Source organism: Epinephelus lanceolatus, chromosome 13 (assembly GCF_041903045.1).
Source record: "Epinephelus lanceolatus isolate andai-2023 chromosome 13, ASM4190304v1, whole genome shotgun sequence".
NCBI classification, from domain to species: domain Eukaryota; kingdom Metazoa; phylum Chordata; class Actinopteri; order Perciformes; family Serranidae; genus Epinephelus; species Epinephelus lanceolatus.
This window is the reverse complement of record NC_135746.1, coordinates 37,829,013-37,841,755: the sequence shown is the minus strand read 5'-3', so window position 1 is coordinate 37,841,755 and position 12,743 is coordinate 37,829,013. Positions and strand designations below refer to the sequence as shown.

Genomic DNA, 12,743 nt, shown 5'->3' with positions numbered 1-12,743 from the left:
CTCTTGATGAGCTTCAAGAGGTAGTCACCTGAAATGGTTTCCACTTCACAGGTGTGCCTTATCAGGGTTAATTAGTGGAATTTCTTGCTTTATCAATGGGGTTGGGACCATCAGTTGTGTTGTGCAGAAGTCAGGTTAATACACAGCCGACAGCCCTATTGGACAACTGTTAAAATTCATATTATGGCAAGAACCGATCAGCTAACTAAAGAAAAACGAGTGGCCATCATTACTTTAAGAAATGAAGGTCAGTCAGTCTGGAAAATTGCAAAAACTTTAAATGTGTCCCCAAGTGGAGTCGCAAAAACCATCAAGCGCTACAACGAAACTGGCACACATGAGGACCGACCCAGGAAAGGAAGACCAAGAGTCACCTCTGCTTCTGAGGATAAGTTCATCCGAGTCACCAGCCTCAGAAATGGCAAGTTAACAGCAGCTCAGATCAGAGACCAGATGAATGCCACACAGAGTTCTAGCAGCAGACCCATCTCTAGAACAACTGTTAAGAGGAGACTGCGCCAATCAGGCCTTCATGGTCAAATAGCTGCTAGGAAACCACTGCTAAGGAGAGGCAACAAGCAGAAGAGATTTGTTTGGGCCAAGAAACACAAGGAATGGACATTAGACCAGTGGAAATCTGTGCTTTGGTCTGATGAGTCCAAATTTGAGATCTTTGGTTCCAACCGCCGTGTCTTTGTGAGACGCAGAAAAGGTGAACGGATGGATTCCACATGCCTGGTTCCCACTGTGAAGCATGGAGGAGGAGGTGTGATGGTGTGGGGGTGTTTTGCTGGTGACACTGTTGGGGATTTATTCAAAATTGAAGGCACACTGAGCCAGCATGGCTCATCCTGCAGCGACATGCCATCCCATCCGGTTTGCGTTTAGTTGGACGATCATTTATTTTTCAACAGGACAATGACCCCAAACACACCTCCAGGCTGTGTAAGGGCTATTTGACCAAGAAGGAGAGTGATGGAGTGCTGCGGCAGATGACCTGGCCTCCACAGTCACCGGACCTGAACCCAATCGAGATGGTTTGGGGTGAGCTGGACCGCAGAGTGAAGGCAAAGGGGCCAACAAGTGCTAAACACCTCTGGGAACTCCTTCAAGACTGTTGGAAAAGCATTTCAGGTGACTACCTCTTGAAGCTCATGGAGAGAATGCCAAGAGTGTGCAAAGCAGTAATCAGAGCAAAGGGTGGCTATTTTGAAGAAACTAGAATATAAAACATGTTTTCAGTTATTTCACCTTTTTTTGTTAAGTACATAACTCCACATGTGTTCATTCATAGTTTTGATGCCTTCAGTGAGAATCTACAATGTAAATAGTCATGAAAATAAAGAAAACGCATTGAATGAGAAGGTGTGTCCAAACTTTTGGCCTGTACTGTATATGTATATCATTTATTTAAGAACATAGAATTGCAGCAAAATAAGTGATGCAGTTTTACATTTCAACCTAACAGTTTGCCTTCAAATATTCAGTAAAAACTAAACAAAAATGATCTCTCATTTCTTAAGTTTGTAAACAACAGTAACTCAGAGTGAGATTCAGATTCTGTATACAATATCAAAAGTTTGACAAAGTAAAATCACCAAAATACACATTTAAACAGTTCCAAGATACAAAAAATGTGCTCTGGGATCTATATATATAAATCAACAAGTGATTTCCTTCTCTTTTAGTAAAATCCTAAATGACTAAGTTATTTTTTTTTTCCACCTGGACCTTTATGCTCTGCCATTTCTCCTCTAGTCATCACGCTGTAACCTGAGAGAGCCTGTTATGCTACAATAACTATCGCACATTCACATAAATGTAGTTTTTGTCAAGCTGTGAGTGTCACGTAGGTTTACATTACCAAAGGTTTATGACAAAATCACTTGACGTCACCATCATGTGTGCATGGTAAGAGAGAGGAGAGGGAGAGACGCTGTGCTGCTGCCAGAGGAGCTGCTGAATGAGTTCCCTCTGAGCGGTAGGTCACTAAAAGAGTCGGAGAAGTCTGGGGCTGTTCATAAAACAGTTTATTTCACACTACTGAAGCTGCTCCTCTTTTTGGAATGAGCGCGTAGTCATTAATAATTTTGCTTTCAGCTATACTTGTTTTTACCTTGCGTAACAGTATGATGTCAATGTGTCAACACCTCGAAAAATTGAGAGTATCATGATATGAATTTTTCATATTGATATCATATTAAAAATTATACCAGTATTATTGTAAATGATATGATATGGTACATCCCTATTGACAATTAGAGCTGCACAGTTAATCAAAATATTATCAAAATCGCAATAAGGCCAAGTACAATATCCAAATTGCAGGGGGTGCAATTTAGATATTGCACTTGGCCATATTGCAGTTTTGATAATATTTTGATTAATTGTGCAGCCCTAGTAGTGCTACAGAGATGAATGGCCTAAAAATCTTATTGTAGAAGTAAGGGAACTTGCTTGTTTGGTGCAGACCCTAGAAAAACTAACATCATCATTTTAATATTTTTTCATTGAATATGAAATGTAAAAATGACCATTTCCTCTAAAATTGTGACTCATAACACAATTGCGATATCTGTAAGTAATTGCTTAGGTTAGGATTAAGGTTTGGTAAGGTTAAGGCACAAAAACAACTTGGTGAGGGAAAGAGCAGGGTTGTGGTTTGGGATACAGTAATAATGTAGGCTAATTCTTTTTAGCAGGACAGTTTTATGAATTGAAATATTAAATAAATAATATTACATAGTTGAAAAAAAAAGTTAAACCTAACTTTAACTCAGCTCTGTGTGTAACCAGTTTCTCCAGAATTGTTAGGATTGAAAAAAATGCAGTAGGGGTGGGATGTGATTTATTTCAGCTTCCAAAAGGGGGGGACACCAGAATAATTTGAGAACCACTGGTGTAGAGACAGTCATGCAGCCCCACTGAGGTTCACAGAGGGGATCGGAGGCACATGCAGGGATCTGTTTAATAATCTGACCCGGGCATCATACACACACATTAATCCAGTTAATTGAGGGCAACAATTGGATAAACACGAGACTGTGAGAACCTTGGCTGAAGCCTTACTGTGGGAGACAGACGGAGCCTGCTGTGGCTGGGATGAAAGGCCTCATGGCAGAAAAGCTGAAAATAGTGCATCTCTGCATTCTCTTGTTACTTTCATTCAGAGAACCACCACATTAAGACAACAAATCAACACAGAGAGCACGAGGCTGCTCCCTGCAAAACCATGTGCAAGAGTCTAGAAATATGTGAAAGACAAGAGTAATCTAAATTCTATAAAAATATTAAATCCCAAGTAAATAATTGCACACTTAAAAAAATTAAAAAAAATCCAGTGTGTTTACAAAATGAAATGTGAAAAAGTCCAAGGGAGTTTATTTTCTTCGTACTGTATAGCAACAGAATTAGAAGTACTTGATGGAACCTGTTGAAGTCTATCAACGGACCTTTGATGTGTTGCTGTTGGATAGAGCTTGTTGTTTTTTGTGTATTTAGCACTTAAAGGAACAAAAGACTGTGTGGAAAACTTAACCTCAAACTCAACACTTAAAGTTCTTCCCTTTCTGTGTGTGTGCTGTAGTCTGCTGTAGTGTGTGTTTCTGGTGTGGAGCTCAGTAAGCATGGATTACGCTGGCCCCAGTTCCAATTTTACAGCCAATAAACACCTCTTGGATCATAAAAGCAAATTTTCGAGCAGAATACACAGTTTATAAAAGGACAACACCCTGTAGTGTATGCCCACATAATTAGGAGTTCTGACAGCATAAATAACATGTAATAGAGGCTCTTTAATCACAGAGTCTTCATGTCAGGACACGCTTAGAGCATCTGTTTTCACTCCAATTATTACCTGCTCATTTTATGACTGGATTGATAAGTGACGGTAAAAGAATTTGACATGAAAGAAGCCCACTGAGCCAGACTGAAAGTATTTATGATACTCCACAGTTGACAGAATTTTCCATCTGTGTCCTATAAATGTCATCTGTTGGTGTCTTTATAGATAAATATGTTGAGACTTAATGAGAGACAGCATGCATGGAATGAGCAGGTTAAGCCTCTTAAATAATGCTGTTTTTGCAATTCCAATGTGTTTTTTTTAATAAACAAAGTTATGTTTACATTCCAGGGATGGACTGGAAATTAGGATGGATCAATGGAATTCTTAATTGTCTAGAGGACAAACTCTAGGAACACAACTCCCTTCCCTTGCAGTCATTTCTTAATTTGTGAACTTAAACTGTGAACTGAGCTAAGCAGGCACACACAATAACAAATTTGCAGTGAACTCACCAAAACTTTGCTGCATACATGCTTTTTGCCTCTCTCTGTTACAACTAAACAACCTTAAACTAACTGCGGATATTGGAAGATTTGTGTTATTTTTTCCATATAAAGTTTTAAAGTTTAAATGGGGCTCAGTGGCATTCATGTATTATAGTAGAAAAAAATGTGACGTCGCTAATGGTGGATCAGAACTGTGCCAACACATCTTTTACCAACGCTAGTTATCAAACATAGGCCAGAGACTGTGTTATATTAAGTGTCTGTGAGCTATTAATTCACCACTTCCAAGCAGAAGAGAGAAGATAATGTTATCTTGGAGCCTTAGGGTGGAATTTTCTCCTCCTCTGTACAGCTGCATCATGTCAGTCATGCGTGAAAACAGAGAATCCAAAAAAAAAAAAAAAATTCTTCATGAATTGAAGTAAATGGGGACTGCGTTTAACAACAGCAGAACTATATCTGTTTAATTTACACAACTCGTACTGTATAATCAAAGTCTCATTTACCCAGTAACATGCTCAGTTCTTCCTAGACACAGGCATTTTAGCTAAAACCTAACTATTTAATTCGCCATCTACAAGTAGCGCACCCTTGAGACTGAGACTGCACAAGACTGTTTGTGGACTACTAATATGTTTTAGCGAAACTGCATGTATCTGGGAAGTTGTGTGAGAATTTGTTAACAGATGATGTAATTTTGTTGTTCATGAAGAGCGTTCATCTATTTTGGATTCTCCGTTCACTATCTAGGCATGCAAGAAAAACAGTTTCCTTTATGAATTCAAGGTAACTCGAGGTCAGTAATGGTTATGCAAATTGTCATTTTGCAGGTGAAGTATTTCATTAATATTGTTGATACTTGTTGGCTGAAGGTGGCTGTTCAAGGACACTCAGACTAATGTACTGTTGGACTCTTTGCTCTCTAAATGTTTTGTTGCTTGGATTATAATTGAAACTGAGGTAGGAAAGTGTCACAGAAACTTAAATCTGCATCATCAAGATAAAAGTTTGATTGATTTTTTCTCTGGCAGCCAGTATGTTTTTACAAATTTTCACATCTCAGGTTTCAGCTGAGGGCCATATTTTGAAGGTTACACATAATGCTGGCAGTCATTGACAGTACACTGAGGCAAACTGGAAGATAACAGGATCTCTTTTGGAAACTTGTAAAATACCTAATTTAGCAGGAATGCACTCCAGTGTATGACAACTCAATGACTGTCTGTCAGTGTATTTAATAGTGATGAGAAATCAGTTGAGACACTTGAGGCACGGCAGGCCTTTTCCTTTAGTCACCCTAGCTTCCTGTGGTTAGACCAAAACCACAGAACTGTGTCACGGAGGAACTCATTAAACCACAGAAGTGTGTCTGTGCTGTTTGCGGTTATGACTGTGTTGCAATTTTTTAATGTCTCATTGTGTTTGGGCTTGTTCAAAGTACAGCATGCACTCAGTCTCTGACCAAATTTGACCCCTCTTTTTTGCTCTCATTGGGGATTATTTCTGTAGAGCTCACATGATCCCACAAGGACTGTACATTGGTTTAACAACCTGGACAGTAGGGATGTCGGTCCACTCTGCCCATTCCTCCCTGTTTTCCTGTTTGCCAGCCTTATGAGCGGAGCACATGCTGGCTTGTTTTCACTCCATGTGTTTCCTGTTCTCTTCCCAGCAGAGAGGAGAGGATGAAGGGGAGGGGTCCTGACAGTTTGTGGAGTTTGTAGCAACAGAAGAAACAGCAGCACTGGCAGCCTCTGCAGCTCCTGTTTGACACCCCTGTCTACAGCAGAGCTCACCATGAGTTAGAGAGCACAGGAGACTGTCGCCACAGCTGTCTTCTTCACCATCTGGAGCACCGTGTCTGACCTCGACAGCAGCATCACTTGCCCTGCTTCATGAGCCAGCAGGATGCGGCTGAGGTCCTCGCACTCTCCGAGCGCCTCCTTATAGCTTCTCACAAGGGGCAAGCCGACAATGTGGTCCAGCTCATCAACAAGGGCGCAAAAGTAGCTGTCACCAAGGTGAGTGAGTCTGGTAATTAGACTGATGATGAGGGTAGATACTTTGGTACTACTTTGGTTTATGATTGTGTCTCCCTACCAGTGGGGTAGTGCTAGGTGGTCTATCAAGTTGGTTGACCAACAGTCAAAAGACTGTTAGACATGCTGTTAAGACGCTAGCATGGCTGTGTGGCTGTGTGTTTTTGGTAAAAAAAAAAAAAAAAAATCAAAAAATCAATCAGTTATCAAAAGGATTGCAATTTAAATTCTGTTATTTCACAAAGTGATTATTAGACTATTGTTTCAGTTATAATTTGGTGCTGGTGGACAAGGTATCTTAAAAAACTACTGGCTAGATTTTGCTGTTGGTTAATTTTTTTGTTTTTTGCGCTTTTAGCAACACAACTGTCAACAACGCTATTTTCTGATCTGTATAATTGATGTACAGGATCATTTAGTAACCATGGCAACACACATGTATGTTAGCATGCTAGTGCAAAATTTATCCCTGATACATCAGAAAGTGAGAAGGACGTGTTGAGCATGTGTCCTGCTCTCTGCACTTAAGCAGTTACCTATTAAAGGTGTGTAAAATGAATGAAACATAGCACAGTCACACAGTCAGTAACTTTCCCCCAACAGTATCACAGTACATGACACATCTTTAATTGTCCTGTTTCTACCTGTCCAATTATAGCCTCAGCTAATGACTAGCTGTCAGTCATCAGGGTGGGTCTGTTTAGTGCTGGTGAAGCAGGATGACATCACCACAATTGTCCAATGACTTATGTACCTGTCAGTTCATATGATTTTATGTTTACTTGTCTTGTTTGTCCTTTTTCTGGACCAACTGAACTGACCCACAGCAAAAGCAACCAAAACAGGGAAATCTGATAACTGGCTGGCCCAAATCAGCTCACAAGCTTTTTATTCCCTGTGAGTGGCCTGTATTATAGTGTCTGCGTCTTTTGGGTGTCGTTTTACTCCCATTGTGTCACTGAGCAGCGTGACTCATAGATGTAGTCTAGTGAAAATAGTCTTAGTCTGTGTTTTTTAGGGTGGCTGAGTAGCTAGTGATACTGGCTTGTCACTGCAAAGTTGTGAGCTTCCAAAAATCACTTTATCATTTGCTGCTGTTTGTCAGTAGGGTGATAGATCTGCTCAGTCATTTTGACATGAATCAATTTGAATAACATATCCAACAACTCTTTCCATGGGCTCATCTGCATCTCTTAAATCAATTAGACACCAAACAGAGCATGAAAGCATTAGCAGCACTGGAGCTGCTAACATATGAACACAACCCTCATGTTTGTCATGTTTGAAATGTATACTAATAAAAATAAATCCAGCAGCTTCACATTCAGTCAGAGGAATGATGCACAGCCAGTGTTTTCACCCCACTGAAGTATTTTGAGACTGCAGCCTGCTGCAGGCTGTCTCAGTGAGATCACGGTTTTGGTGAAGTGTGCTCCTGTGTGGGTGTCACACAGTGATATGCTAAGACATCTTCTCTTCATTAAACTCTGTGTGCATGTGTGATCTTGAGGTGATGGGATATCAAGATGTTGCTGTTGATCTCTGCTCTAATTAGTGGGTATTCCTTTCCAAAAATATGGCTTTATTTCTGTTCTGTTCAGTTTTTGGTTAAAATTGTTTGCAGTTTCAGGCTGTTGGGCTAATGCCGTCTAGTTACTTGATCTTCAGTACCAAAGCAATACTTTTTTGAGCTTTCAACTATAACCTGACCAATACTGTGTTTTTAAGGCAGAAACTAGTATAAATATTTGGGAACTTAAAGTGGAATTATACAATGTTTTTGCTTTAAGTTATCATTATGAAGTAAATGTTGGTTGCACAGTGTAATGACTATAGAATAATGACATTATTAGCGTTTAAATTAGTTGCCTATTAGCCTCGCTGTCACTGTGTAATTCTGTCTGCCACCAGGTACCATCTTCCGGGAAATTAAGGTTCGATGGCACAAAGGAAGTGCGTCAACCATTGTGTCAACCAAAACAGGAAGAAGATAGCTCTTTTCTTTTTTACGTGATAGCTCTTGGTAGCTATCCCCTGTTTTCAAACAGTATCAGTGTTATTCTTTTGCAGTTACTATCCCCAGTTGCGGAAATGGCAGGTGGTACATCTTAAGTAATTTTGGAAACTGTGGCAGTTGCTAGGCTCGGAGAAAAACAGAAAGCAATCCAGTTGTCTATGTGACCGCGGTGGTTGTCTGTTTCTACTTAAAAAATCGTATTATGATATATAAACCATTAAGTTTTTGCATAACATTTACATAAAAATGTTATGCCTCAGTTAGGGCCGGAGGCATACTTTTTTTTGAGTTGTCCGTCTTTCCATTCGTATGTATTGCATCTGTACCGCCATTTACCTGTCTGTACGTCTGTTCACCTTTCCCATTCTAGTGTGCAGGATATCTCAAGAACAAGATTAGAATTTGGGGGTTAAAGGTCAAGGTCACTGTGACCTCACAAAACATGTATTGCCATGACTTAAGAATTGATATGCTAATAATGACAACATTTCACACAAATGTCTAATAGGATAAAATGGTGAAGTGTTGACACTTTATATCCAAAAGGTAGGTCAAAGGTCAGCTTCACTATAACATCAAAATGTTCCTCAAAAACACTTTTCTGGTCATTATACGTCATAACTCAGGAACACAAGGGGAGACATTTGGTCAGATACTGAATTGGTGACGCTTATCTTAGGAGTCCACCTTGAAACTGTGCTGATTGCATAGATCTTGCTGCCAGGTTGAAGTTGTGTGTGAAGTGTCCACTTTTTCACAGACATGGATGTAAAGTGTAACTTTAACTTGACTTGTTTGTGGAGGCATGTAACAGGAAGGAGGCAATTTATGAGATATCTTTATGTAGAATTTTAAAATGTCACGAAGATACATACCAAGCTGGACATTTTATAGTGTAAAAGTCAACTTGTCAGTGCTCTTGGGTGGACAAACTATTTAATGGTGGCTCTGTTTCTAAATTTCAATTCCATATTTCAATGTCCTCTTTCTTATCAGCAACATAAGCTGGCCTGGCTGATTTATCACTTCTTTCATTTTGCTTTTTCAGTTATGTCCCGAGTTGTTTTTTAGGCATTTTGAATCCCTGGAAGACTTTCTTTCCAAAAAACTTTGATCTCCTCCTTCTCAGTGTCAGACTTCAGCAGCTTGGATTTGCTACCAAATGACTTAAGATCCCCATACTGTATGATGTACGTGCATAGATCCTTAATATCAAAATACAAACAGTTTCATCAGATGACAGTGAATTAAACTTTGATTCAGGCAAGTGTAAATTGACCCAGCATACATTTTGCTGAGTAACCTCCAGCAGAAGTTCACAGAGTGTTGTATGCACCCAGATGTTTAACAGTAATAGCTGAGCTGCTGCATGGACAGATGGAACACACTTCCACCGCTTTCCGTTCAGGAGCCACACACACACACACACACACACACACACACACACACACATACAGTGACAAAGAGTCCTCTGAGGCCTTGCTTTATTCTTTCATCTCAGCTCTCACACCACCTGTCAAGTTGTCCATTCTAGAATTGCACATATACAGCTTATTATAATGGTGGCAGATTTACCATACTGTTTTACTAGGCTTCTCTATGTTAGCCAACAACGATTCCATTTTGCCATCTGAAATGACAATTGTAGCTAGATATTCAATGTTAACTGTGAGAAATGGTCAAAGGCTCTGTCTCTGGCTGACATTTGTTCAAATAAGAACCAATATGCACTTGCTGGCTGCACACATACTGAAAGACTGAGGCTAAAGCTATATGTTTGTATAAAAGTCAACATCCTCACTGCTTCATGTTCCATGTGACGTAGAACATGGGCATGGGAAAAAAAGAAACATTACCGTTCTTGTTTTGCAGGGTAAGGCTTGTCAGCCAGTTCTTCATTCTAACATTATCAGAAATGTCTGCATGTCTGCATCGATAAAAGGAGTTGATAAGTTCAGAGGCATATGATTCTGATAGATCAGACAATTTGGAACCAGTTCTCAACTGAACTGGATCTCGATTCTCAACCTTAATTATTAGTAGGTTCAAGCACTACGTTTTACTTTTTCTTACTTACTTATACTTTTCATGACTCAGTGTGCATCAGTTTCATTGGACAGATCGATGGACTGCTCCATTACTACTCCATTTTTCCCCACACCTAAGTTTAGTCATCATCAAGTCTCTTCTGTAGTAGAATTAAAATCGTATTATGCATGCACACTCTTATCCCAATAGCACACCAGCAGATGGTAGACATGAAATAGAATGCTTTTCAGTGTGTGTAATATGTATTCATTGTGCAAAATAAGCAAAAGCATGTTGGCCGATTCTCATAGTTCATTTTAAAGCTGATATTGGCCAATAGCGATGACAAACCGATATTATTGTGCATCCCTTATTTGTAGTGATGAAACAGCCTGTGTCTGTTTAAAAGAAAGGGGTTAGCCCATACTGAAGACATTCAGGTTATGAAGGCACATGTAGGTCGAGCTTGTACATCTTCACACTATTCATCTTTACAGTTTGAAATATAATCCTCCTTATGAGGTACTGGCATTTTTCTCCATCATCAATTTGCTTCCGTAGATACAACAGGTCTTTTGTGCTGCAAGTTTCCTGGATTTGGGAAATGACTTAAAGTTTTGATGTTAAGAAGCAAAATGTTTCAGGCACACATATAAACTCACTGGTTTGTTGGGACTGTTAAAAGTATTTTCACTGTCAGAAACCTGAAATGAAAAGAGAGCGCATGCAAAGCCAGTGCTGAGTATTATTCATGTGTGAATGCTTTATCCTTGGAGATTTTGTCGTGTATCATGTGCTTTGTGTTTTCTGTTGTGGCATCGCAAACCAATTTTCCATTGGAACATCATGGCATCATATTGTAACAGCTACAACAATATTACATGTGCTGCTGCTCGCTCTGATGATATTGTTTGGACCAGCTGTATTTGGATATTTTGGCAGCGTGCCGTTATGAAAACTTAATCCGGGATAAAGGGGGCAGAGTTTCATATGCAACATTCCTCTGCTCAGGAAAAGGAATTTAGGAGTAGTTTTTAGAAGGCTAATATGATGAATGGATTGAGACTGAAAAAACATAAAACTAATAAAAAGAGAAAAAAAAGGCAGAAAGAATGAAGCAGGGGGTTGATGAGGTTAGTAATAAAAATGAAAATATGAGGAGGAGGACAGTGGGGAGATGATGTTTTAGAGTCCAGTGCCTGAACACTTCTGGGTTTACAACCTAGAGAAGTCAGAGGCCAACAGTGTCAACCGCTCAATGACAGAAGCTTGATTAGGAATGAACAAAAACAAATGAAATAAACATCATTTTAACATTTGAACTATAATGCTCATGTATGCCTATGAACATCGAGCATGAAGCATCATTCTTAACCTTGCAAACTGTTGTGTGACAAAAAAATCTGAACTCAAGGTCCACTTACTTTCACCTGCATCTCATGGTCGTTATCAGCTGATAGATAGTGTCATCATGCTGCTCCAGTGTGTAATTTTAGACAGCATACCGGCAAAGTGAAAGCAAAAGAGGCATGACGGGTATGACATGTGACACAACAGCATTGGCCTCTAGCGTGACATTTAACATATGCGTTGGCTGCACTTTTTATAAATGACAACAACATAGCATGGCAATAACAATTATTTACCGTCCGTTATATGATGGCTGATCTTGTCTTCTGCTTAGTGGGTAACAAGCTCCCAGACCTTACCGTTTTTTTCAGTTTGCGCACATTTTTAGTTGCTGTTATTCTTCTTTGAGTTAGCTGCTAACTGCTGCAGTGTAAAAGGGGCTAATTAGAGACAAGTTGGTTAACATAGTGAAACATTAAGAAGTTAGAGAGACAGATGAGACCAAACCAGAGCTAAAACAAGAGTGAGTATTGGAGTAACACTCATTACGTGGACATAAACACAACTCCAAATGATTGATAATGTTTCTGTGTCTGCTGCATGTGTTTGGCAACTGTCAATCTTCCAGTTGGCTTCCAGTGTAATCTGCAGATATCCAAGCTTAGACTTCCTCCTCTGTGCACTGGCCATCTCAGCTCATCTCTATAAGCAGAAATCTGCATAAGAATGCAGATAAGTTAAATGATAATAATTGTAATAATACTAAAAAGCTAAATAGTTGTCACATGATCGCTGATGGGTTCTGAGACTGCATTGTGCCCAATGTCGTGCGCCTCTTTTGCTCTCCATGAACTGTTTGCCTGCTGCTCAAATGTGATTGGTCAGTACTTCTCGGCCTACAAACGGACTGTAGACGGAAGCCGGGAATGCTTCTGATACCAAAGACTTGTCCCTTTGCCTACAGAGTCTGTATACATATGTACATATCTGTTAGAAGAGTTGATGCAACTGTTTGC

General features: G+C 39.7%; 1 protein-coding gene across 3 annotated transcripts in view; it reads left to right on the top strand.

Moving 5' to 3' along the window:
- ankrd6b (ankyrin repeat domain 6b) overlaps window positions 1–12,743 on the top strand; it is a 61,817-nt gene that overhangs the window by 22,857 nt on the left and 26,217 nt on the right. For 2 of the 3 annotated variants that reach the window (XM_033649021.2, XM_033649019.2), the window contains exon 2: window positions 5,966–6,314. In XM_033649021.2, the coding sequence (XP_033504912.1) occupies window positions 6,189–6,314 (126 nt within the window). In that variant the 5' untranslated portion in view covers window positions 5,966–6,188. The remainder of the gene's footprint in view (window positions 1–5,965; window positions 6,315–12,743) is intronic. The other variant, XM_033649020.2, reaches the window with a different exon arrangement.